The following is a 27,668-nucleotide window of genomic DNA, read 5'->3' as shown; positions in this document are numbered from 1 at the left end:
TCTGGGCTAGCAGTTTAGCAATATTTTAAACACCAACTTTTGTTATAATGGAATCAGAATTTGAATGGATTTTAAAAGATGGTCTAGCCTGATTTTATCATTCTGTATGTTAAGAAACTGAGTCACAGTTAATTACCTGGCTGTCATGTCCTAGTGAATCCATGGCACAGCTGGGACAAAAATCAGTCTCTTTGTATTCCAGAGTTCTCTCTCCTAGCCTTTGGAATAAATGTCAGAAATCATTCAGACACACAATATCTAGCAGAAAGAATATAAATTAGCAGTATAGAAATCAGCATTTCCAAAGCTTTGCAGATGGGAAGTCTAGGTTTTATAGAAACACAGTATTCTCCTCTGGCTGCCCTCTGGTGGAAGTGCTACTTAGCAACAGCATATGTGAAAGAGCAGTGAGAGGCGGGTGATAAGGAACCAGGTAGTTCTTAAATGAGTAACTCCTTTGCCATCAAGGTTTTCTTACATGGATAAATTCCTATTTCTATTTATTTGGGTTTCCTCACTGAAGTGTGAGATTAGATTTTCACAGTACCTGCCCATTAAACATGTTCTACTTCATTTATTCAAGAGGACCCAACAGATAATTTGTTGAGTGTCTTTTGTGTACCAAATGCTAAGAATAGAATGATGAGCAAGAAACTTGTGCATTAGTGGAATAAACAGGTGTTCAAATAATAATCATACAAATAAATAATAATAATTAAGTGCTATGCTTAAAAAAGTACAGAATGCTTTATGACCATTAGCAATGTTTGAGAAGCCTCCCTTGAGGAATTAAAGTTTTAACTGAGATAGGGAGTCTCTGTAAATAGACAAAGATGAGTCAGAGCAACAGAGAAAAGAATCTCATGTTGAGGAAACAGCATATGCAAAGGCCCTGAGGAAGGACACAGTATGATCTCTCCTAAGAATTGAAAGACAACTAGTATATTTGGAGCAGAGAAAGCAAATATAAAATACAAGTCCTGGTCATGAGAAGTGAAAGTATTTTCTAGGCATCACCAAAGAAACCCAAAGGCACAGGAGGAAGTGAACCTCCTCTCAAAGCAAACTGTGTGCTCTTTGTTAGAATTTTGTTGTTTTAAAGGTTCATTGTAGAGAAAATTACTTTAGAACGACTGTAATGTTCCATGTACAGAGTAGAGTAATCTTAGGATTTGGGCACTTTAATAAATACATATTTTTTTCATTTGACTTTTCTTCCTTTCTCTCCTGGCTCATTGGGAACTGAGGGAATATTCTGATGTGCTGGAGTTTTGAGATCAGGGACTTCAGTTGTTGATCAGTTGAACAGCCATAGAAATGACAGAGAGAATCTTATCCTGTTTCCTTGGCTGAGATTTTTGTGTGGGTGTGTGAGGTGCAGCTGCACTGTTGGTTTCTTGGCAATCAAGACAAGCAATTCTCAGTGCAGTTCATGTTGAATGGGAAGAAACTTAAGAGAAAAAAAGGCTACTTTGAATATATTAAGTTCATCAGAAAGCACCGAGGGCCTGAACCTTCGGCTGGTAATAGAAGTTATGTGGCTAAATGGATACAGCAGCCTCGGGCGCATGTCCAAGCCTATGGCAGGAACACATGAAGGAGAGAAGATTTTTAAAATAGTCAAAGCTTTGTCTCAATATAAAATTATCAATTACCATGTGTGATTTTTAAGTGAATTTTTGCTAGTTAATTTTTCATTTGTGATTTACTTAAGCTTTTCCTCTGACAAGCACTTAATGAAAAAAAAGGCAGATTGTGAGAAATTGGTGTTGCTTGCAAAATGAACTCAGAATTTTCTGTCATTTGTCTGAAAGATATTTCTCAGATTTGTATATACATAGAGGGATTCCCAGGTTTGCTTTTTATCACTCCCTTGTTCTCTTCAGTCTCCTTTGACTTTCCTGTGGCCTGTGAGCACTTTGTGTTCCCAAACCCTCAAATTAATTGCAGACAATATGACGGTCTTAAGTTTTTAAGATCACTTGCACCCTCTCCTTTGGATAATCTCATCAAATATGATCTTGTCATTGTCCTTCATACTCTTCAAGCAGAAATGTCTTGAGTTGCTTCCAGGCTTTAACTGCTTGTTTATATCTCTACTGCTATTTAATTTTCATGCTGCCTTCAGAGTAACATAGTTGTGTCCTGTTGTCAGTTGGCCTGGGTTCATATCCAGTCCTGCTACCAACTACCTTGGTCCTCTTGTTAGTTTCTCATCTTAGTGCTTCATGGGGTTTGTTTGTTTTTAAATATGGCTTAAAGGGAAAAGTGACTATAACAGGCTCGATTCAAAATAAGTGTCCAAGAGAAGAGTTGTTCTAGCTGGTCATTTTCTTCATAATTTAGGGCCCCTTTCCCAGAATCCGTTGTCCTGGGTTATCTCATTCAGTCTAAAGACTCTCCAAATGCTGATGACTCTAAATTGTTACACCCTGTTTCTGACCTCACTCTTCCCTAAGTTCCAGACTTGTGTAATTGGCTGCAACTGTGTATCTACACTTAAATATCTAAAAACAGAACTTTTTTTTTTTTTTTAAACAGAACTTTTGATCTTTGTCATCAGCTCCTACTTGCCTCTGGAGTCTGTGCCTCCCCAGTCTTTCCTGTCACAGTTAATGGTACCTCCTTTCTACTTTTTTTTTTTTTTTAACTTTCTTGTAACTACCAACCTCCATCTCTTTCATGACCACATCTAACAGCATTATCCCCAGAACATATCCTAAATCTGACCACTTGTCACCATATCCTCTGCTAACACAATAGTCCAAGGCATTAACCTCTCTTATTTGGACAGCTATATAAAGGAATGGCCTTCTTATTGCTCTTTGTTTTCATTTTTGTCTCCTGCAGTCTGTTCACATTGAAGAGTATACATAGATTTAAAAATATTTACCCCCAACCTTCCTTATTGAAATTAGGGAAATATCCAGAATTTTTAAAAGTCATGACCTGGCCCCTCTGATTGCTTGCTTTCTCGCTTTCAAACATGGCTAGTTCATCCTATCGAAAGGCCTTTATACTAGCTTTTCCTTTTGTTTGGAATATTTTTTCCCCAGATCATCACAGTGTTGGCTCCTTGTAAATTTTGGTTCTCAATTCAGATAATAGCTCCTCAGAGGCTTATCCTGACCTCTTTCCTTTCTTTCTTAATAGCTGATTACTGTCTGAAATTCCTCATACTTTTCTTCCTCATCTTGTAAATTGTCCCTCCTCTCCCATAAGGGCACAGACTATGCATCTTGTTTACAACCATAGTCCCAGTGTTTAGAATAGTACCTGATACTCAGAAGGTTTACAGTATTACATGGATGGGATGACTAAATGAAAGAATGATGGTTAGATTTCATGTCCTGTGTTTCTACAACCAGGGAAATGATGAATTATTTCATCCTGAATGAATTTTACATAAATGCTTATTTTAGAATTAACCATGCTAAATTTGTATTCTTTTTCTTTCATGTTTTCTCTGTCATAGATTATAAGTTCTTAATTGTAGGAGGTATGTCTCCATTGTTTTCAGCTTCTGATGGAATGCCAAATACCATTGTAGTACTTATTGTCAATTGAATTAAAAATTCACTTAACATCCTCTGAAGTTATAGTAATTTTATATATGTGTGAATGTGTGTATATATATATATGTATATAAATACATATGTAAATTATGTAAGTTTAAAAGCAGATGTGTTTAAAATATGCCTTCCACTTTTATTTCTTGCAGTTCATAATTGGACCCTTGAGGACACACTTCAGTGGTTGATAGAATTTGTTGAACTACCCCAATATGAGAAGAATTTTAGAGACAATAATGTCAAAGGAACAACGCTTCCCAGGTGAGTCTTTTTTCACTCAAGGAGAATCACATACTAGATGTTATTTTCAATGCCAAATCATAAGTTACCTCTGTGGCTAAGGGCTCAAAGGAAATATTATAAATATATTTATTCTTTAAATTTTTTAAGGTGTGAATTTGCAAGTTTTTTTTTTTTTTAATTTTACCTATTTGTTCATGAGAAACAGAGAGAGAGAGAGAAGGAGGGGAGAGGGAGAGGCAGAGACACAGGCAGAGGGAGAAGCAGGCTCCATGCAGGGAGCCCAACTCCGGGCTCGATCCCGGGTCTCCAGGATCACACCCTGGGCCGAAGGTGGCGCTAAACTGCTGAGCCACCCGGGCTGCCCTGAATTTGCAAGTTTTAATTAATTTTTCTTGTTTAAATAATCAAAGTCTTTTTAAAATTTATTTCCAGAGAAAGTGATTTTGGGAATTAGACAATAGGCCAACTGCATCTTTTTTTTAGATAACATCAAAGGGCCAACCTCTGACCATGTGGTAAATATAACAAAAACATATTCATTTGATATGAATCCACCTTTAATGAAATGCCTGTTTGAATGGGTTAGTGTACAGATCCTTCTTAATTGTATTCCTTTAATAACAATAACCACTCAATATTAGCATCTGTAAGTTAAACCCTAAAAAAAATGTAATGAACAAAATATAAATAATAGCAACCATTTTAAAATGTATATTATGTAGAAGTACTCTATATTTTCTCATTTAAGCTTCATGGTTAATGTTAAGATGTATTATTATCATTCCCATTTTGCAGATTAAAAAAACAACAACAACAACAACCCAAATCACAGAGAAGTTAAGTATTTTGCCCAATTCAACACTTGAACCCAATACCAAAGTCTGGGAAGCCAGTTTATCCCTTAGATTTCTGGAATTATTTGTTAGTAGTTTTCTAAATTTTATTTTCTAAATCTCCATTAGTGGGCAGCCCAGGTGGCTCAGTGGTTTAGCGCCACCTTCAGCCCAGGGTGTGATCCTGGAGACCTGGGATCAAGTCCCACAGGGACTTGCTTCTCCCTCTGCTTGTGTCTCTGCCCCTCTCTCTCTCTCTCTCTCTCTCTCTCTCTCTCTGTGTGTCTCTCATGAATAAATAAATAAAATCTTTAAAAATAAAAAACAAATTTCCATTAGTAAACTTAATAATTTTTAAAGGTTTTTGTTTTTAAAGATTTTATGTATTTGAGAGAGAGAGGGAGAGGGAGAGGGAGCAGTGGCAGGGGCAGACAGAGAAGGAGAAGCAGACTCTCCACTGAACAGGGTCCCAACTCAACTCCAGCTCCACTCTGGGCACAGGGTTCCACCCTAGGACCCCTGGATCACAACCTCTGAGCCACCCAGACACCCCATTATTTTTTAAAGATTTAAATGTTAAAATTGGCAGTGGTTCTGCCAGAACCTGGCCCTTAGAAGATTGCTTATTTCCCATTCTTCTCTCAAATATTTCTTGTATAAAAGAAGACTAATCCCTTATTATTGTCTAACTATTATATGTGATGAGATGTGCCTGTTGCATTTCTTCTAATCAATTTTACATACTATATTTAAATAAGTGGCTGTTGTTGCTTTGGACTTTGGATTTTGGGTGGAGTTGAAAATTTCCGTATCTCCTGTAAATATGTTCTGAGCATCAACATCAGTATTTCTGATTTTACTGTGCACATGACTATAATGATGAAATTATGGGACTAAAAGTGAATTCAACAAGTGTGTATTGAGTATCTTTAATGTTCATGGTGTAACTAGATGGTGGAAAGAAGACAAAAATAAGATACAGTTTTTGCTTTAATTAATTTTTTTGGAGAACAAAAGCAGGAGTGTGGGGAGAGGGGCTGAGAGAGAATCTTAAGCAGGCTCTACATTCAGCACAGAGCTGGACGTGGGACTCGATCCCACATCCCTGAGATCATGACCTGAGCCAAAATCTAGAGTTGGATGCTTAATTGAGCCATCCAGGCGCCCCCAGTTTTTGCTTTTAAATATGATAAGTTTCTAAGTTAAAACAGGATAGTAGAGCATTAAAATGGGATTGGGAGTTTTTGAGTTATATGTTACCCTCAATATGAGGAACTCAGTATTTTTATGTTGTCTTTTGGGAAATCTTTGTATAACAACATGAAATAAAATAGGTTGCTTGGTGTTTTGGCAATAAAAGTTACAGCCACTTTTTTCTTTTAGTTGTAAAGGTTATCAGCAGTAACTCAAATTCTAGAAGTGTTAAAATAACATCACAATAAAGATCGGTTTTTTTAAAATAGTGAGCATGTTATTAGGAAAGACAGGTTATAAATACAGAAGTTCAACTTTCAGGTAAGCCCACTGGAACCTTTTTGAGTAGAGGAGAAAGGAAAACTGGAATGCCTTTCATCAAGCCCCTTTTATATGGTAATGGCAGTTAAAAGAGTCCACTTAAAGGAGCATTATCAACGTAATGCTGTGAGTTACAGAACTTTTTGTAGGGTAACTGTAGATATGAGAGCTATTTATAAGAATATATAAGAAAATGTATTACACATTACAGATGTACATGTGCCTACAATTCATTATGTTTCCTTTGACATTAAAATATTGTCACATCTGCAATAGGTAGCCAAAATTATGTAAATATTATGTTAGTTATCATGGTTATCATAAGCCTTTTACTGATTTTCTATACTCTGAAATTCTTATTACCAGAGCTTAAACTAAGGCTCTCTTCGCCTGACACATGCCTCCTCATTCCTTTCAGACCTGTGTGAACTTCCCTGACATCCTCACCCACTCAGGTAGAATCACTTCCACCTCTGGGCTCATACTGAACTTTGTTTAAAACTGTTATTTGGTATCCTTTATTACTACATCTCATTGTCTTTCTTAAATTTAGTCTATTGATATTGTTGCTCTTAATTCATTCATGCATCCATCCATGCATTCATCCATGTATTATACAAACATTTATCAAGCATCTACTTTTGCCAAGCGTAATGCTAGGTGTGGGGATACCGAGACAAGACATAGCATTGCCTTCAAGCAGTTTGTTAAGTGTCACATTAAAGGTGTAACTGGAGCATACACAAAAGGTACCTGCGAGATGAAGGAAGGCATTTTGTGATGGGAAAGGTCTTTATAAAGTTTTATAAAAGCCTATAGCAGTTACAGGAGTTTTTTTTAACTTCTACATTCTTAGAGGTTCTGATACCTTCCAAAATAAAATGTAGTGGTTCAGAGTACAGTCATTGGAACATACATATTTGGATGTGAATCCCTGCCCTACCTGTATTTATGCAACCTGGGGCAAGTTACTCGGTCTCTTCCTATATTAGTTTCCTCATTTGTGAAATGGGCATTTTATATATATTAGAGGTTTTCTTGAATTTTGATAAAGCCCTTGACACAGTACCCGGCATATAGTACATGCTTGTTTTTATTGTCATTGTTATTAACAATTTTACTAGTATTATTAGACTTTGTGTTATAATATCTTTATTGGCATCATATTTGGTTGTTAAGAAATCTTAGTTAATAACTGGGTGACTTGGATTTGAAGTTCAAGACACAGTGATTTTATTGCCTTATTTCACTTGTGCCTTTTGGCCCCCTACATACGGTTTCTTCATTGCTGGTGAAATGGTTCAGTACTTCCTATTAAATAAATGCCTTGGTTTTCTCTTCCAACCATGATGACTTCTTACTCTTACGACTGCAGTGGAATTTGTTTAATTAATTTTTAAATAGCTTACATATTAAAGTGTAAAAGGTATAGGTTTTTTAGATACTTTTAAAGAAAAGTGATATGATCCAAATGGAGAATTGTATTTTATTTTAAAGTCTGCTACTGATATTAAGTAAATCACTTACAATTTTCTTGTTTGTTGTGAAATGATAATAAAATGCCATAGGTAACTAATGGTTGTAAAATACTTTTGTGTTTGATAAATTTCTGTGTCCTAGTAAATTATGGCATAAAGTAACCCTAGAAAACAAAAACATCAACATAACAATAAGTAATTGATACGGAGTGTTTGCACAACTGAGTTTGCACTGAAGGGTTTTGATACATGTTAATAAAGTCTTTAATCACAGGGATGAGCTCTTACAGCAGTCAGCACGAATATGTAAAGTATTAAATATATTGTTAAAATATTTAAGTTTACATACTAGAAATATTTTCATTTAATATGTGTGTATTTTTTAAATGAACAGGATAGCAGTGCATGAACCTTCATTTATGAGCTCCCAGTTGAAAATCAGTGATCGGAGTCACAGACAAAAACTTCAGCTGAAGGCACTGGATGTGGTTTTGTTTGGACCTTTAACACGTTAGTATTCTCTCTCAGAGTATGATGTAAAAGAATAATCTGATCATACATTTGTTATTTAAAGAAGGAAAAAGTAAGAAAGAACACTAAGAGAAAAACTATTTATTAGCTATAAAGACAATGTAATGTATCTTAAAAAAATTTATAGGGTGAGATTTTTGGTCATTGAAATGTGGAGTGTGAAATTTCCAAACTGGTTACTGATGTAAAAAATTGTAAAAACTATGTCAGTTGATAATTTAGAATCAAATTTCTAGATTTAAAACTTTGGATCTTTGTAACAGTTTTAATGTTGCTATTATTGTAGCCGGATATTCACTGAGGAATCCCTTTCAAAAATGGTACAGTGTAATCATTCCTATGGCATGGAGTAATATATCCTGAAGTGATTTCATTTATAACCAGGAAAATGATTTTTTAGATCCAAATCAAAAGCACAGATCCACTTGAAATTTTACATGGTAACAGACTATCCTGACAGAAGCACAAGGTGGAGAATGTTATTTGATTGTGTTGAAGAACATTTGAGAAATTATGTCCTATTTGTAGAAAAATAAGCCTTGTATTTCTTTACTTTTGACAAGAACACTTTTTGCAGAAAAGTTTAATATAGTTATTTAATTTCAAATGCTTAAAAAGCTTTGGAGGAAAGTGTTTTAAGAGTACATTTTAGAGGAATTATGTTCTGTTTTTCAGAAGCCAAAAAGGAATAACAAAATTAATACAAGAAAAATTGCTTCCACAGATGACAGCTTAGGAAACTAATGTTTATTTTACCTCAATTTTTGGAGTTAGACTTGCAGCTTTCTGTGATAGGGTTTTGGGGGTGGCCCTGCTGAAGAAGGGTTCCTGGAGCTGTTGGATAGATTCCCTGACTGTGCTGGTGGTTCTTTTTTGGCTCAGGCTGAGAACAGCTGGTGAAACAGCTGGAACTCTACTTGGTGAGAGGTGGTGGAAATGCACTGTTGGAAATTACAAACCCTAGGAAGCACAACCCTCCTGAAATGCCAGGCGTTCCACACAGATGACACCCTGAGTTTCCTACTGAATCCCTCTTGGGGGTTATCTTCCATGAGATTCTGATTTTTTCTTGGGAATGATTGGTGAAAATAGGAATTTAGCTTGATAACTTGCCTCTCTATGCAACTTGGTCAGGGATATTTATATTTTATTAATTCAGGAGCAAACCACCCTCTAAGCCAAAACAGTATTATATTATCATTTGAAAAGAAACCAAACTAGTCTCAAAGACTGTTAGAAACAAATATTTTAATAGACAAACTAGTAAAGAAGTTAATGATGCATTACCTTTTTAATATGTTTGTTTTAGAATTATTATTTGAATGAATAAGCCCTGCAGTGGGAACACGGGCATTAGATTTATAACAAACATTGTCAAATGAACAGAGATACATTTGAAAGGAGTTTTCACGGAAATCTTTTTCACTTTGTGGTAATTATAGAGTTTAGCCTGGTGATTATATTTTGGCCTGAACAGGGCTCATTTGAACTAGAACTTGAGCTAAATTCCTCAGTCTGAAGCAGAAATAAAAATAAACCCTTTTGAGCCTTTAGCCTTCTGCAGTACATCTGTTTCACTGTAGGTGTGTGCTCTGGAAATATGCAGCCCCGAGGGTCTCCGGCCTAGAGCCTGTTGTTTATCACACTGTGTAAACATATAGGAACCCGAGTAAGGCAGGATCTTGTCATGTCTGGAGAGCTCTTTATTTCATCACACGTGCCGCATGTCTTCCTGCTGGAGGCCTGGGCAGTTAGGTAGTTTCCCACTGTAAACTATGTCTCTTTGGAACAACTAATACATTATACTGTGTTAGTTATCTTTGTGTATCCTTCCAGAGAGCCCTCTGAAGATTAGTGTGTATTATTAAGAGTCAAGGATAAACTAAAATTATTTGACTAGTGATTTCTGTGTTTGGTATCACTGAAGACACTAGGCCCTGCCTGGCTCCTTACTCCTTACTTTAGAAACAGTGCTGGAAATTACTGACATGCCTAGGGGTAGAGAAGGTGATCTGTTCTTTTCTTCTAGTAACCTGGCTATCTCTGGCAAATAACCCCCTAAAACACTACTTGTTATGATTATTTAACTCCTGCTTTCTCAACCTTGGCACTTTACGTTTTAGGCTAGATAATTCCTGGATAATCCTTGATTACTGGTAGAAGCAGGGCTGGATAGTGATTGTCTTATGCATCATTGGCTATTTAACAACATCCCTGGCCTCTACCCACTAGACACCAGTAACAACTCTCCTCCCATCCACTTTCTACCCTCCCAACTGTGACAAGCAAAAATAGTCAAATGCCCACTGTAAGGGGGATATCACCCTCAGTTGAAAATCGTTGACTAATCTTAGTTACATGACTACTTGCTTGGGGAAGATGCTCTTTTGGTGAATGATTAGGCTTCCATTGTATATATCAAAGCATGACAGCTCCCTAACTTGGCTGAAGGAAAGCAGTTGGGATGATAGTGGTGGTACTTTTTACGTCTCCTTTCATCCCACAGAGGACATGATTGGAGGTGCCGTTGCTTTTTCACGGCTCCCCAGGACTTCTCTCACTATTTCCTGTACCAGCGGCAGTGGTACATCCTTGTGCGTTTATCTGTGCCCTCTGGTAGGTCTAGGGTATCAGGGTGTTATAATAAATAAGCACTTTGATTATTTGAAGAAAGGATTTTTAAAAGGCTAGAGCTTGTTTATGGAAGGAACATTTTCACATTTGTTTTCAGATACCTACTACTTTAAAAAAAATGCCTCTGTGTATCAAGATTTTGTTATACTCAAAGATTAATTATCTATAACTTTCCTCATAGGCCCACCTCATAACTGGATGAAGGATTTTATTCTCACAGTTTCTATAGTAATTGGTGTTGGAGGGTGCTGGTTTGCGTACACACAGAATAAGACATCAAAAGAACATGTTGCAAAAATGATGAAAGACTTAGAGAGTCTACAAACTGCAGAGCAAAGTCTAATGGACTTACAAGAGAGGTAAGTTTAAAAAGCTACAAGTCTTATTTATGTAGGCGAACATAATTCGTGAAAATGAAATATGGGCATGGGCTTATACACTGGTATTTAGTTGGTCACACACATCACTAGTGTATGTACACTTTTCTTTTTTTTTAGAAAAGTTATATTCTTGTTGCAGATTTATATTAAGGTTATGCACTAGGGAATAAATGGGCAGATTAGTGAAAATTACTATAGGTGGAATGATATATGTAGTTGAATTTTATTTTTAGCATGATGTAGATAACAGTGAATTTCTTAAAAGTCTCTGCTGAAGAGTGATTCCCTGATTCCCTGCTGTCACTGTATTTTGAGCTCAAGATTACCCATATAGCTGTATAGTGGGCCACCTGCTGTTTTTGGTATTCAAATGTAAGATTAAGAAAATACTGTGATTTTGGATTGAAACATGTATTCTACTGTTTGATATGTATTCTTCATTAAAAAAATAAAACTTTGGAAATTTTGGTGAAGAATTTTTCATGTTTTTTTATCATTCTGTAAGGCTTGAAAAGGCACAGGAAGAAAACAGGAATGTTGCTGTAGAAAAGCAAAATCTAGAGCGCAAAATGATGGATGAAATCAATTATGCAAAGGAAGAGGCCTGTCGGCTGAGAGAGCTAAGGGAAGGAGCCGAATGTGAACTGAGTAGACGTCAATACGCAGAGCAGGAATTGGAACAGGTATTTACGTTCTAAAAAAAGTATTTGTTATGGCATTTGTAGCGCCACTCTGAGGAGTTTTTGTTTAGGCTTCTACATTTAGTGGCATTGTGTATTCTTCCTTAGTTAATAAAAGAATTATTTGTTCCTGTTGTTAGCATAGCTCAAAGCCCATATAGTAAAATGACAAAGTAATAATTTAAAAATAAGGTTACCGTTGTGTTCACCAACTCATGAAATCTTATCCCAGGCCATGTTAATTATCTCCAGTGAACTTAAGGTGTTTATTTAACATCTGTGGTATGTTTCAGTTTCCAACCATAACCTATGAAAGTATATCTAATGTTAAAACTTCTCTGCAAAGGTAGAGAATCTCTATTATATATCCATTTGAATCCCATTAAATGGCTTTAGAACATAATCTGCTAAAAACTCTGAAGTTGTCTACAGGTACTTTTCCAGGATCTCCTGTTATCATACTTTTGCTCAAGATGGAATGTCAGCCTTCAGGCAAGGGTGGGGGGGGGGGGGGAGGGGTCCAGCAGAGTTTAATTATAGGTAGATTGTTTGGTCTTGAATTCTTCCTATAAAAACTTCCTCCTAATTTAGTGGCTTAAAACAACACACATTTATTATCTTACAGTTCTTAAGACAGAGTTTAAAATAGGTTCACAGGGCTACATTCCTCTGGAGGCTCTAGGGAGGATCTGTTTCCTTGCCTTTTCCAGTTTCCAGAGGCTGCCTGCATTTCTTGGCTCATGGCCCCTTCCTTCATCTTCAAAACACGTCACTTCAACCTCTGTTTCTGTGGTCTCATCTCCTTCTTCTGACTTTGACCCTTTCTTTGGTGATAAACTGTGGGCGAGAAGGCTTGCCCAAACTCAGAGAGTGCCCCAATTGAAGAGCAAGGCCCAGAGCCTCGGAGCTCTGCCTCCCACTCTGCTTTGTGCACTGTTGCCTTCTCAGCCAGATGCTAAATAAGGAATATGAATTATGTGACGCATGAGTTTCAGTTTCAACTCATGAGAAAATGTTCAGTGTGCATTATTGTTTCTTTCAGGATTATCATTTTTGGTAGGATGTCTGCCTGAACACAGCCATCTCTTTTATTAACGGCTAGCTATTGTTTCCCTCATTCCCCAGGCATCTTTTCGTTGGGTCTTTTCCCTGTAAGGAGTTTGTTCTCTTAGGTTAACTCCCATACGTATTTTATGGTCAGGTCCTATTTACCTGACAAACCTTATCTGTACAGAATGTAATAAAGAACCAAGGAGTTAACAAAAAGAAAAAAAAAAGTAGAAAAGAAAGAAAAAGGCTTTGCCAAAATTATACTGTGTCCAAGAATTAGATATTATACCTTTTATGTCTGTGGGAACTCACTGCCTTTTCCCACCAAGACTTTTATCTCTTGGCTTGTTCCCAGCACTAAACTAAAAAGCTTGTTAGCTATTTTTCTGTACCTTACAGGTAAGAAGGAGCAAATGAGCAAGAAGCAGTGGTAATTGTTCTACAGAGATATGCACAGATAGTAATATTTTATTGGTGACTGCCTCATACTGAGGGAGAAGACACCCTACAAAAGTGGACACACACATCACGAGTATTCGGATTTGAAGTTTTTGGCAGAGAGGCATTGCATACCTCAGTAGACCTTAGGCTCACCATGATATGTCCCAGTACAGATGTAATAATACTGATGAGATCCTGAGTCAGTAAGGGGGTGGTTTAAGGGAGGGTATTTAAAGGAACTCTGTCCTACATGATCAGAGTAGTGGGGAACACAGTTTTACGATTACATACTGTGTGCCAGAAATCTATGCCATGCACGTTACAGGTGGTTTGCTCATAAAGTTTAACCCTCACGATAAATAGATGTTATCCCCCTTTGCAGATGCCTTGTGTGGAGAGGTTAAATAAGTTGCCTGAAGTCACACAGCTCTTACATGGCAAAGGCAAAATTTCATGTGTCTTATTCCAAAGTCCACGTTTTCCCATACTGCTGTTAAAAGTTTTGTTTTTAGAAGTAGATTTCACTGAGATGTTTATTTATGGATAATATCATATAATCTCAGTCCCATATAGTTTTAGGTATTACTGTATCTTGTCTGGGAGGTAATGAACTTCTCAGAATTACAAGTCACGAGTGTCTGGCACATATATAGTGGTGCTATTTTTCCCCAAAGCAAAAACTTTGGGGTCAATAATAGTACCACTTCATATTTCGTGTGGTTTTAAATACTTTTCACATAAATTACTTTGTTCTTAAAGTTTCGAGAAGACCAGAGTGAGGACAAGTCATAGTTGTAGTGACAAGAAATCTCAGATCAGAGAATACAGAACTTGCTGAAGGTCATAAGGGTAATAATCAGGAAATTGGGTCTAAAGCTATATTTTCAGATATATAGGGTGTTTCTTTCTGTAATATCATGTTTTTACATATTGCTGTTTTATTCCTGAGATACAATAATTGTGTAAGTAATCATTATATTTGTAAACAATTTAATAATTCATCATTTGTAAAAGTTTTATTTAATTACTTTTTTTTTTTTTCTGTACCCATACCCCTGTAAATAACAATGGAATTCAAATTAAGGATTGGAATTTAGGTAAATGATAAACTTACGAATAGTAGAAGGGAAAATAGCTAAAATAATTGCTATTATTGGAAGGTCAGGATTTCCAAAATTTTGAAACATTGTTTGACAGTCAAGGGAAACATTGTTTGGCCTCAGTTTGAAATAGGTCCTCTGTGTACTTCCTCGGCAATGAGAACCGTATGGCAATTTCAGCTTTAAAATCTTGTGAGAAAGAGGGCCTGCTGACTTACACTTTGTAGTGTTATATGGAGCTCCATGTCACAGGACCTGACCTCAGATTCTCTCTTCCTGAAAGATTAGCTGGGACGCCACACAGCTTAGCCAGCCATTTTACTAAACACAGTATTGTCCCAAGCGCATTGCACAGTGAGATGTGTCGGCACATGTTGTTTAGGATTTGTTTTCAGTAAGTGGAGTAAGTGGTATCTTACCCTTACTTGTAAAGTCTGTACTTATTGTTCCATTCTGATTTTTTTTCCCTAATTTTGGAGTTTAAAAAAATACTTCTCTGCATAATTTTCTTTCTGCACTGACAGCTGTTCTGTTTATCAGAAGAAACTTGTGTATAGTACTCCTACTGGTTTATTCTGGCATACAGTAACGTTTATTTAAGTAAATTGTGTTTGTTCAGATCAAACATTTCTTCACATTAAGTTTAGGAGTGGAGTTTTTAGTTACCTTACATAGCTTTGAGGAAAATAATTTGTAGGTATAGTGCTCCAGAGGCAGGATGCTCCACAGTTCATTGTGACTTTGTCTGAAGGTGTTGAGTGTGGTATTCACAATTCCTTATGTTCCGTCATGTACCTTTACACATCTTTAGCTTGAGCTCTTGCTAGTTTTCAAGGGAATCATATCAAGAATGAATTGTCTCTTCTTCCTGTGTTAAGTTTTCTTTAAGAGTTTTTTTCCCGTAGAGTTTAATACCAACGGATGCGCTGAGCATTTTAGTTTTCTAACTATTTATTGTCTGGCTCCCCTAAAGGGCAGCTTGAAGGAAGACTTTGACCTCCTGACACTGAAGCCCATGCATAGTTTCTCATGGAAAAATCAAGTAGAGTCTCACTCAGAATCTATTTTCTTGAAATTTACACTTGGTCTGCAAATGCTGATTTATCCACTTTCTGGTATGTTAGAAGCAGTGAATTGAGTAGACGTGGGTGAAATGGACAGTAACAGATAGATATGCTTATAAACAGTGAGAAATAACTAACCATAAAGAAGATGTCATGAAAACCTTAAAAATATGGTATCATTATGTTAAAAAGTGAATATATAGTTAAAATGGCTTACAGTGGTGTCTCCTGGGAACATTGGACAGAATAGCAGGACAGGTATTCATCGTATTTTGGATACTTCTTTATATTCTGCTCCATAAACAAAAAATACATAATGAGAAGAATGTAACCAGTTTCAGTTTGTATGTGCTTGGAATTTTCTTCTGTCCATAGAATCTAGCTGTTATAAAATATAAAAACTAAATAATGCAACTTAAGATCCATGCAAGCCCTTTCTACCCTTTGGCTTCACAGCTTTGCTTAGTGAGTTAAGATGCACTTAAAAACGTCAGCTCTAGTTTTAATGTTAGAAATACATTGTTTTTAGACTTTGTGATTTAAAAAAAAATGTTTATGTAGAGTATAACTAAACTTGCCTTTTCTCTTAATTTTGGTAAAAATCTTAATTTCTTAAAATGCATCTTTATTTAAATATTTTTTAAAAAACAAATTTCTTTTTCTCTCTCCGTCTCCCAACTTCCCCCCACCTTCTCTTCTTCTTTCTTTCCCCATCCCTTCTGTTCCTTTCTCCCCCTCCTCTTTCCCTTCCTCCCTCTCTTCCAGGTTCGAATGGCTCTAAAAAAGGCTGAAAAAGAATTTGAACTCAGAAGCAGCTGGTCTGTTCCAGATGCACTTCAAAAATGGCTTCAGTTAACACATGAAGTAGAAGTACAGTACTACAATATTAAAAGACAAAATGCTGAAATGCAATTAGCTATTGCTAAGGATGAGGTACTCTATTATATTTCAAAACTTAATAAATTTTTGAAGCGATTAATCAATCGGGATACAAAGATCTGAATAAAAATTTTATTATTGTAGCTTCTTTTTGTCAATTGGAACTTACTTCGTAAATTGACTCTCGTAGTCATAGGCTATAGAGTAAAATTAGTTTATTTAGAAGTATATACCTTTCACAATGACCTTAGTGTCATTTAAAAATCATCCCTGTTATCATTATCATAAATGTTTTATACAGAGCTTTTCTCCTCTAGGTTGCTGCTTCATATCTGATTCAGGTTAGTAGTTACTAGAAATTAATGTCTGACTCTTATTAAATTGTGTGAAATGAGATTAAGTTTTAATCTGATTTCCAGCAAAAAAAAAAAAAAAAACAAAAAACCTCAGTTCACTCACTAACACTTCATTGCAGTAGGATATGATTAATGTTATTTTGTTAGTTTTTAATGGAAGATTGAGGTCTTTCTGAACCATCAAAATAAGAGAAAAATTCTCCAGAACAAAGTTTTGAATTTTGTTGATTGGCTTAGGAAAGCATGCTTTCTTCCTCATCTGTTTTCTTTTTTTGGAAATTAGGGCTTTATTTTGGCTAATATAATTCTCTACTGATTTTCTGATTATTAATATATTCAGAACAAACTTCATTAATATGTGTGTATTTTTTTTTCCAAACCTACCCTTATTTTTTCTCTCCTTGGGTTTCTAGGCAGAGAAAATTAAAAAGAAAAGAAGCACAGTCTTTGGGACTCTGCATGTTGCACATAGCTCCTCTCTTGATGAGGTAGATCACAAAATTCTGGAAGCAAAGTAAGAATGTTATTTTAGCTATGTGTTTATCTGTATTATGTTGAAATATGTAATTTACAAAGAGTTCATATATTACTTTATCAGTTTAGCTTTTGTAATTCCATAATCTATACTAATTTTAAAGAGGAGTGATTCCTTCTTGCAATTAGTTTATTGCCTCGGTATGTTCACGTAGTTACCTGTTTTAGTGCCATATTGAAGATTCTTTGACGCAACAAGTAATTCCTGCCTTGGCTCTTTTAGGAAAGCACTCTCTGAACTGACAACTTGTTTACGAGAACGACTTTTTCGCTGGCAGCAGATTGAGAAGATCTGTGGCTTTCAGATAGCCCACAACTCGGGACTCCCCAGCTTGACCTCTTCCCTATATTCTGATCACAGCTGGGTGGTGATGCCCAGAGTCTCCATTCCACCCTATCCAATTGCTGGAGGAGTTGATGATTTAGATGAAGATACGCCCCCAATAGTGTCACAGTTTCCCGGTAAGTGGGGAGTCCAAAAAACAGAGTTGGTACAGTTTTTAAGGTAACTTTCTACCTTGCCTTTTATGAATCATTGACTTTGAAATCTATGATAAAAATTTTGCTCCTTTTGTCTTTTTTCCTTTTGTGGTTAATAATTTGTCTTTACCATGTGAGAGAATAATATATCAGGTGTATGTTTCTATACATACAAACACACACACACATATAGTTATGCTTCCTACCTGCTAAATATTGTATGAACAAAGTGCTGAACTTTGAGGGTAAATATCCTTTCAAATGGCAGCTTAATCTATAGTAGAAAGTAAAAATTAGGAGAAGATCTTGGTGCCACTGACTAACCAACTGTGTGACTTTGTCTCAGTCTTTTATTTGAAATTGAGTTGCCATTCTCAATAGGCATGGTTTTTTGTTTTGTTTTGTTTTGTTTTGCTTTTCCAGTTCTGTCCTCTTATTGAAAGACCATTATCCTGCTGTATTTTAACTCATGAAACTGTGCTTATGTTTACAAAAACATTTTTTCATTGCTAGAAAGTGGAGCTCCTCCCAAAGGTAGTTTTAACAGGTATACAATTTTCATATATTGCCTTGTTATGCTGTATTCTTTGAGTTTTTACATTGTAAGGAATACATTTTGGTAGGAAGGTAAAATTTAAGTATTTTAGACTTTATTTTTAGAATTTATTAGTATTTGGACTTTTTGCAAAATTATAGACAGTTTGAATTTAAAATGGTATATTCTTATATTAGAAATTCTTTGAAAAACTTTTCATCTTTGTTATTGCCTGACTGATGCACTTTCCCAATCTGTGTGACCTTTTTGAAACTGTAGGTACAACAAGATTCCAAAGAATGAAAAGCAGAGTTTAATCTTTGATGAGTTGAAAACTTAGATAGAAATTTTAGTTTTAAGACAAATCGTGATATATAAATATTTTCCAGTTTGAATTTTTTTAATTCAATTGTTACCTTTTTCCTGACATTATGATTGACAAAGGGTTCTAATTATTAGAACAGTTTCACGAAGTAAAGCCCTAAATTGGCAAATAAATAGTAAATGACTATGCCCTTGTGTTCATTTCTGTGGCCTTATTTTCTGGTGTAAGGACAGATAATGCACGTCAGTTGGGTAGGCACACTAAACTTTTAAAACAGTAGGGAACAAAGGAGATTATAAATGCAGTGAATCCTGGAATGTGTGACTTTACTCATCATACTTGTCCTATGATGCAAAATAGTTACAGATGCAAAGTTATATGTAGATCTGGGCCAGCTCTGCTGTTCGAATGTTGTCAGCTTGTGTTTATTTGAATTACATGCCCTTAAACTTGCCAGATGCAACACTGATTCATAATTGTATGAGTTTGTTTGAAAACTGTAACTTTTTAGAGTCACAGTTCCTCCTTAGAATTCATAATTATTCTGTATCAGAAGTATGCATAATAATGTATTCCCTAAAGTTAACTAGTTTTTTTTCTGTTGCTGCCTTTTTTTTTTTTTTTTTAAGTTCTTGATAGGACAAAATGTCTATGTGTCAATAATTATCTTAAGTTTTCAGTGATTGTGATATACAGAGGAATTTGAAATGTGAAAGCAGTATAGGAGTTGATTTTAAATTTAGTATGATGATTTAGAAATTCAGTGATGAAATTTATTATCTGAAAAATAACTTCTGCCAAAGATTACACTTTGAGAGCTCTGCCTCCACCCAGTGGCATAACAGTGATACTCCACTCTGCTTAGTATGAAAGCATGATTTCTAGACCTGATAAATAAGAAACTCTTGGCAATTGGACTAGAGTCTAGGGTAGGATAAAGGCCTCTTTATTAATCTTCCCTCTGAGAAGTTTTAAATTTGTACCATGGGTATGTGTGAATTGTGTAAGTGTGGAATAGTGACAAGGAAACATGCCTTTGGTATGGTAAGAGGAAAGTAAAAGATTGTAAAACTATATACAGAGTAATATTGTCTGTATTTAATTATGTGTAAAGAAAAAGGACAAAATATTATCAAAGGTGAGCTGTTTGTGGTAGAAGAGATGATAGTTTTTTTTCCTATTGCTTTTATAGTATGTACTAAATATTCATAGTGGGAATGTGGTAGCAATTTATTTAAAATTCCTTATTACAGGGATGCCTGGGTGGCTCAATGCTTGACTGTCTGCCTTTGGTTCAAGTTGTAATCCCAGGGTCCTGGGATTGAGTCCCGCATCAGGCTTCGTACAAGAAGCCTGTTTCTCCCTCTCCCTATGTCATGCCTCTCTCTCTGAGCTCTCGAAGATAAATAAAATCTTTAAAATAAAATAAAATTCCATATTATAAAGTCCTTCAGGTGTACTTACTGAAAGTAAAATGTTTACCTACTACAAAGATAAACAAATTTTAACATTTTGCTCTATTCATCCCTTTTTCTGACATAAACTGTTATACATATAGCTAAACCACAATGCACCCCCTTTTACTCTTCTGAAGTTGTATATCACTCTAAAGCCTGTTGTACTTTTATTACTTGCAGATGTATCTATAAACAATAGACATAATTGTTTAAAAATTTACATTACTGTTATCAAATTGTAGGTAATGTTTTACAACTCTTTTTGCTTGCAAGTATATTAAATTTCTGTGTTCATATACAGCTTCATTAAATTCACTGTAATGGTTTAGTATGAGTTAACCACAGTGTATCTGTTTATTCATTATAATAATAGTTTATTAATCCATTTTTCTATCGAAAGAGGTTCTTTGTACTTTTTGTGCCTTTACAGACAGTACTGCAGTGAGCATCCTTACCTTACCTTTATCTCTTTATGCATAACTTTTGAGAGTTTCTCTGGGTGGACACCTAGAAAATGGTGTTGGGAGGGTAGCTGTTACTGGTCATTGCAGGTTGCTCTCAAAAGGGTTTTCTGTCCCCCATACACCCACCGTTGGTAGGAGTGCTTTTCTGTCTGTATCCTCACCAGTACTTGGAATGATCTTATTTATTTGTTTTGTCACTTGAATGGGTGTGATATGATACCATAGGGTTATTAAAATTTTTGTTTCCTTGATGACTACTGAGATTGAGTTCCAGTCCATCTACTGGTGTTTGTCATTCAGATTTCTTTCTCTCTGAGTTGCTTGTTCCTACTGTGGAATCTCTCGCAAGATTCCTTACTGATCTGAGAGAGTTTTAAAAATATTTTCTGGTTATTTGATGCTTGCAGATAGCTTTTCCCAGGCTTTGACTTCTTTTTTTACTGAACTATGTTATTTGTTTTCTTTTTTAATCATACGGGTTTTTGAAAAAACATTTCTAATGACAAATTTATGGATCTGATTTTTGTTTTTTATGTATTTTTCAGAAGATGATAGATTGTTGTTTGCTCTCCTAAAAGCATTTTAGATTTGCTTTAATCCCTTAGTCTTTTAATCTACCTGGAAGTTATTTTTGTTCCTGTTGTGAGATAGGACTCTAAATATATCTCCTGATGTATGGATAAGCAGTTGTCCCAGCCTCATTCCTGCTCTGTCCCTGCCGGTTTGTAATCCCCCGTCTCTACATTGGTGCACAGGTGCTTCCAGGCTCTCTGTCCTGTTCCATTGGTTCCATTCTGCTTTAGTTGCTATTTATAGTTTTGTTGTAACTGTTGAGGTTTGAAAGGCCTAAATCTTCCTTATTATTCAAATTCAGAATTGCTATTCTTGGCTAATATGAATTTTAGGATTAGTTTATGAAATTCCATGAGAAGTTCCATTGAGTTTTTACTGGAATTTCTTTGAATTTATTCATTTTTTGGGGAAGCATTATTATTCATCAATTTCATTTATTGGGATCTGCTTTTATGTCTTTAAGTAACATTTAAAATTTTCTTTGTACTGGGACACCTGGGTGGCTCAATGGTTGAGCATCTGCCTTTGGCTCAGGGCATGATCGAGTCCCACATCAGGCTTCCTGCAGGGAGCCTGCTTCTCCCCCTGCCTCTGTCTCTGCCTCTCTTGCTCTGTGTCTCTCATGAATAAATAAATAAAATCTTAAAAAATTTTTTTTCTTTGTACAATTCTTGCACATTTTTTTTAAAAAAGATAAATTTCTGGATACTGCATAGGATTGTTTCTGTAGTTAACATGTTAACTTTCTTAAAAAAAATTATACTTCAAATTGCTTTGTTGCCAATGTAAAGGGAACTGCTGTTAACTTTTCTAAGCTGATCTTACATGTAGAAATACTGAATTCTTGTAAGAATCTTTTGGATTTGTGCGTGTGTGTGTGTGTAATAATAAAAAGTTGTTTTTCCTTTTCAGTCCGTATGCCTCCCCCTATCTTTTTTCTGGGCTAATAAGACTTCCAGTAAAATATTGAGTAAAAGTGGTGACTGCAGGCAATAACAATTACCATTAAAGAGAATGCTCCCAATATTTCACCGTGAAATATATATATTTTTGTGTTTTTGGTAGATTGCTTTTAAGTTAAGGAAATTAATTTTATTCCTATTCTGCTAAGAATGATTTTTCTTTTAAATCAGTGGCTGCTAAAATTTTGCCAAACTCTTTCCTGCCTAATTTGAGGAGATCACTTATATTATTTGTCTTTATTTTGTTGTATAAAAGCAGGCCAGTATGTGAATGTGTTTAGAGAAGTCAAGGGAAGGACACAGTAATAATCAATGTCAGGTGCTGGTCAAATGTCAGGAAAGGAATCAGCTATCTGTTGAATTTAGCAACAAGGAAGTAGATTGTGACTTTGTTGAGAACAGTTGCAACACTATGTGAGCACTTTACACTTTTCTTTGATGAATGAGTTAAGATGAAGTAGTGGAGAAACAGATAAAATTCTTCATAAAAGGGAAGAGAGGTAACAGTCTGAAGCTAGAAGAGGGTTTTTTGTTGCTGCTGCTGTTTATTCATTTGTTTCTTAGGTTTATTGTTTCAGCATTGATTTTTAAATGCTGTTGAGAAATAGAAGATGAATATAAAGGCAACAGAAGGGCTGATCAGTAGAGTAAGGTGCTTGAGCTTGGGGTAGAGAATGGAACAGACAAGTGGAAGGAGCAGAATGTGTGAACTAGAAAGGTAGAAACGTGGTCAGAATCTCAGTTGTGTGTCTTGATTTATAATATCAAAAATGGAGCAATCCTGAATGACAGCAAGAGAAAGTTTTAGAGTGAGTGGAGGCATAGATGCCTCAAGAAGAGGGGAAACCATGATTGGTTAAGGTGTTGGAAGGTCTTATTTGTAAAAGAGATTGCTCAAGTTTGATGATCGGTTGGGTGGATTGGATGGGGAATGCCTGGGAAGTGACAGGTGGAGTAGAGGTGGCAATTTCACGTGCTTAATAGCGTGAACTTCAAAAGGAACACATTTTTATAAAACGGTGTAGGAATGAGGGTTTACAGAATGTTAGGAAGTGAGAAGGATCCTAAGAGTTTTACCAGAACGAGCAGTTTCAGCCTGCAAAGGCTGTTCTAACTTAGGAGAGCTGTTTCAACAAAGTCAGGGAAATGTAGTGTAGGGGATATGAAGCATGTAGGGGAAGTTTTCTACCTGCATGGGTCTAGGCTGAGACTGGCAGCAGAAACAAGTTGATCTAAGGCTTCTGGTCAGTTCCATAGTAATCCACGTTCAGGAAACAAGTTTTAGTCTGACCTCTGCCTAACTGGCTGTGAGACAGTATTTAAATGACTTGATTTAAAACTTCTTAGAAGAAGGCAAACCATAAGTTTACCTCATAAACAGTGAGGGCTGATGGAGGAGGTGGGAGGGGGATGGACTAACTGGGTGATGGGGATTAAGGAGGGCACTTGTGATGAGCACTGGGTGTATATGTAAGTGTTGCATCACTAAATTCTCCTGAAACCAGTACTATGTGTTAACTAGTTAGAAATTAAAATTAAATTTAAAATTTAAATTAAAACTTGAAATATGAGAAGAAAAATAAAACTTCAGTTCAGACAAGTCATGTTATCTCAAGAGATACCACGTATTATTGAAAAATTCAACCTTTTTTTTTTTTTTTTACACTGATAGTTTTCTTAACGGTAAAATTCATAAAAGGTTTTGCTACTAAGTACAGATTCCTTAAAACTACGGTATAATGATTTTTGAATTTAAAGATTTATCATCTTGGGTAAATTTTCAAGCCTGTGTGGTTGGTAATGTCACATTTTACGTTAGGGCCTCATGGGTTTATGTTCTCTTCTGTTTATTTTCTAGCCCTGTTTTCATTTTTATCCCATTTTAATTTTGTATTTCTTCACTTTCCTGGGAAGCAGTCCTGGTGACGGAGGATGGTGATGATGGTGGGATGACTGTGGTGCGGGGGGCGGGGGTTGGTGTGAGGAAGGGCAGGTCGCCGGCCTGTGTGTCTGCGCTGGGCCGAGAGGCGGCATTGGTCTCATAGCATGTGTGTGTCTTTCTGCTTGGTTCCAGGGACCATGGCCAAGCCCGCGGGGTCACTAGCCAGAAGCAGCAGCCTGTGCCGCTCCCGTCGTAGCATCGTGCCAGCCTCGCCACAGTGCCCGCGTGCCCAGCTTCCTCCGCACGCGCCCCACCAGGCCCACGCTCGGCACCCCCAGCACCCGCAGCACCCGCAGCACTCCCTGCCTTCCCCTGACCCCGACATCCTCTCAGTGTCAAGTTGTCCTGTCCTTTATCGAAACGAGGAGGAGGAGGAGGCCATTTACTTCTCTGCTGAAAAGCAATGGTATTGGCAGCGAACCACCTGCAGTCTCTGTTGGGCTGGGTGGGTGGGAGGGGGGCGCAGGTGGGGAGGAGCGCCACAGTGGATTCGTTTTCTGTTGCTTCATAACCAGTTACCACAAACTTAGTGGCTTCAAGCGACATCCCCTTACTAGCTCTCATTCTGTTTGCACAAGTCCAAGCTTGATGTGGCTGGGTTTTCTGCACAGGGTCTCACAAGGCTAGCCTCAAGGTGTTTGCGAGGCTTGTTCTTCTCTGGAGCGTGAGGGCCACGTCAAACCTCATTCAATTCAGTTCCTGTGGTTATAGCACTGAGGTCGCGGTTTCCATGTTTGCCCTCAGCCAGGGGCTGCTCCCAGTTCTTAGTGGCTGCACAAGAGGCCCCATCTTCAAAGCCCCCAGCAGAAACTGGCCTTCCGTCCAGTCCCTTTTTTCATTGGAACCTCTGACTTGCTGGGTCTCTAATCTCTGGGCCCAATTTAAAAGGCTCACTTGGACAATACTCTCTATTAAGATAGACTAGTTTGGGGCCCTAATGACATCTGTAGAATCCCTTCATAGCAGCAGCTCTGTTAGCGCCCGATGGAGTAACTGGGAGAGGAAATGTGTGTCCACCGAGGCTAGAAGTTTAGGGACCATCTTAGAGTTCTGTCCACCACGGGCACTGGTAGATACTTGGACGTACAGCTGCTTTGAGACCACTGCACACAATTGACTCCAGTCTCAGAATGCACACTTGTCTTACGAACAGTTTTTTTTTTTTTAATTTTTTATTTATTTATGATAGTCACAGAGAGAGAGAGAGAGAGAGAGAGAGAGAGAGAGGCAGAGACACAGGCAGAGGGAGAAGCAGGCTCCATGCACCGGGAGCCTGATGTGGGATTCGATCCCGGGTCTCCAGGATCGCGCCCTGGGCCAAAGGCAGGAGCCAAACCGCTGCGCCACCCAGGGATCCCTTACGAACAGTTTTATATGTAAAATACAAAGGCAGGAACTTAAATATATTTGAACACAAAGATACATTAAATATGACTGAGTTTTTAAAATACTTGTTGCCACTTAATGATTTTTTTCTGTTATGTGCTAGTACTTGCTGTGCTAGCAAACAGAAAATATCAAATGTCGAAGGTGTAAGAAAATGTAAGAATTTGTATAAAATGGGTATAGCAGCACTGTGTCCTAGTCCAGCTTGTGGAGCACCGTGCTTCAGGAGACCCTTTGCAGCTGAGGATCCCTCCTTCCAAACCACATTCCTTGTTAGGAGCAGTGTGATAGTATGTGACAGGGAACCCGATGCTGGTTTCTGACTTTGCTCACCCTTAGCAGCCCTGGAGCCCTGAAGTCTTACTGTCCTCACACGAGAACAAAACCAGAGGGAATGGGCTGGGTGCTCTCAGTGACCCTTTGTGGCTCTTCTCTATCATATGATTCTTCAGTGGGCATCACCGTCAGATAATAATTTTCATACATAATTGTTTTATTTCCTAGTGGAAGTAGATTTTATGCATAGCCAAGATCATTATGGCATATTCCTGAGGAGATAATCCAAAGTTTGTATCCTCATTATGGTTGGAGAATTTGAGGCAGCTTTGCTCAGGGAGCATTTTCTGAGTAGATTTTTTGTACAACAGTTGCAATATAACTATAGTCCCCTGCAAGATGGTTTTAGTGATGGAACTAATTTTGTGTGGCTCACAGAAATAGGAAGACTCTAGAACTTTGCTGTCCAATAGAATTTTTGCATTTATGGAAACCTTTAGTCATCATTTCAAATAATAGTGTCAGAAATTCACAGCTAGACCATAAATATGAGAATTTAGATTCAGAAGACTTTTCCTCCTCTTTATTTAGTCTTTTATGTGATAAACCACTAGAATCCTTACAAAATAGTAATAACATTTACTATTTACTGATCTTTTATGTGCTATGCATTATGTACATGTGATCATTTAAATCGTACCTTGGGTTGAGTCTTGTTATATAGGCATTAAACTGACATGAAATCACCTATACCTCGCAGTAAGAAAAAAAAGAAAAACATAAATAATACACATAATTAACTTCAGCATTCTAAAGGATATATACTCTAGAAAAAGTGGGACATTTTAAAGAGTCTGAGATTGATTATACTATACCTGAATTCCACATCTAACTGATTATGCGGAAGAAGCAACACTTCAGATTATTATTTTTTTTTTGAAATTAGGATGTTAGAATGAGGAGTAGTTTTAGAGATTACTCAGATTCTCTTACTTTGACAGGGAAATTGAGACCTGATTAATTTAAGTGATTTGCTCAAAGTTGTGCAGCTGCATGAGGGCAGGACCAGGACAGGAATCTAGGTCTCCTAACTTAGATCAGTTTTTTTTTTTTTTTCACATTATTATTTAGATTTTAGAGACTAGTTTTTGAAATATTTTTAACCTAGTTTAGAATTTCACACACAAAGCATTCAAGCCACATAGCAGAGTAGAAAGTAAATTTATGAAATTGTAACCAAATCAGCATCTGGCTCTGGAAGCCAGATATATGCTGTATACTTAATGGATATCCACTCCAAAAAGAAGCTAGCAGAAAAGTCCCTCCCAGTGACCCATTTCTGAGTCATTCCTTATCTGAACTTCCTCTTGCCCTCTGTTAGCACTCCCCATTATCATATTGTAAAAGCACTTGAAAATTATGCAGCACATGTAACTGTATTATATGAAAGCATCATTTAAGTCTTTATTTGCCCAGGGGATTTTGTACCTTCTGAGAGCTTGTAGTGTAGTAGAAACAATCTGCACAAAGGTGTGCGAGTGAAGTACATAGGAATGATTAAAAACATTGAGCAGTGAAGATACACATCTAAAATGTGGTATTAACATGAAATACATGTCAGAAGTAATATCACTGTGGGAATAATGACAGTAATCACAGGTCATCCAGGGTGACAGAGCATGCAGTTCATTTATTCTATAAATATGAACTTAGTTCCCTGCTGTATGCTGTGCACTTGCTAATAACTTGAGCTGCCAGGACAAGTGAGACAAGGTTCTGGCCTCGTGCTAGCTGGTGGATTATGATCGTATGTGTCCTTGCCTTTCTATTCTGTCTTCAGCTCTCTTCCTTCTCCCACCTTATTTCTTCGGCCGGTTGCTTTTTGCCTTGACTCTACTATTTATTTCTTAATCATTTCTTTCATAGAGTGAACAATATCTGTATCCCATGTGGTACATACAAAAATAAGACATGATCC

At 36.7% G+C, this 27,668-nt stretch overlaps 1 protein-coding gene across 8 annotated transcripts in view; it reads left to right on the top strand.

Moving 5' to 3' along the window:
• Positions 1-27,668, top strand: part of STIM2 (stromal interaction molecule 2) — a 144,050-nt gene that overhangs the window by 110,989 nt on the left and 5,393 nt on the right. For 4 of the 8 annotated variants that reach the window (XM_072737934.1, XM_072737933.1, XM_072737929.1 and 1 more), the window contains exons 4-12: positions 3,722-3,833; positions 8,036-8,151; positions 10,988-11,165; positions 11,692-11,869; positions 16,287-16,454; positions 16,718-16,741; positions 17,170-17,270; positions 17,514-17,752; positions 24,161-24,434. In XM_072737934.1, coding sequence (XP_072594035.1) covers positions 3,722-3,833; positions 8,036-8,151; positions 10,988-11,165; positions 11,692-11,869; positions 16,287-16,454; positions 16,718-16,741; positions 17,170-17,270; positions 17,514-17,752; positions 24,161-24,434 — 1,390 coding nt within the window. The remainder of the gene's footprint in view (positions 1-3,721; positions 3,834-8,035; positions 8,152-10,987; positions 11,166-11,691; positions 11,870-16,286; positions 16,455-16,717; positions 16,742-17,169; positions 17,271-17,513; positions 17,753-24,160; positions 24,435-27,668) is intronic. The other 4 variants (XM_072737936.1, XM_072737935.1, XM_072737930.1 and 1 more) reach the window with 1 other exon arrangement.

The sequence above is a fragment of the Vulpes vulpes genome, chromosome 14 (assembly GCF_048418805.1).
Source record: "Vulpes vulpes isolate BD-2025 chromosome 14, VulVul3, whole genome shotgun sequence".
Taxonomy (NCBI): domain Eukaryota; kingdom Metazoa; phylum Chordata; class Mammalia; order Carnivora; family Canidae; genus Vulpes; species Vulpes vulpes.
The sequence above is the reverse complement of the archived record's forward strand: the minus strand, read 5'-3'. Positions and strand labels throughout refer to the sequence as shown.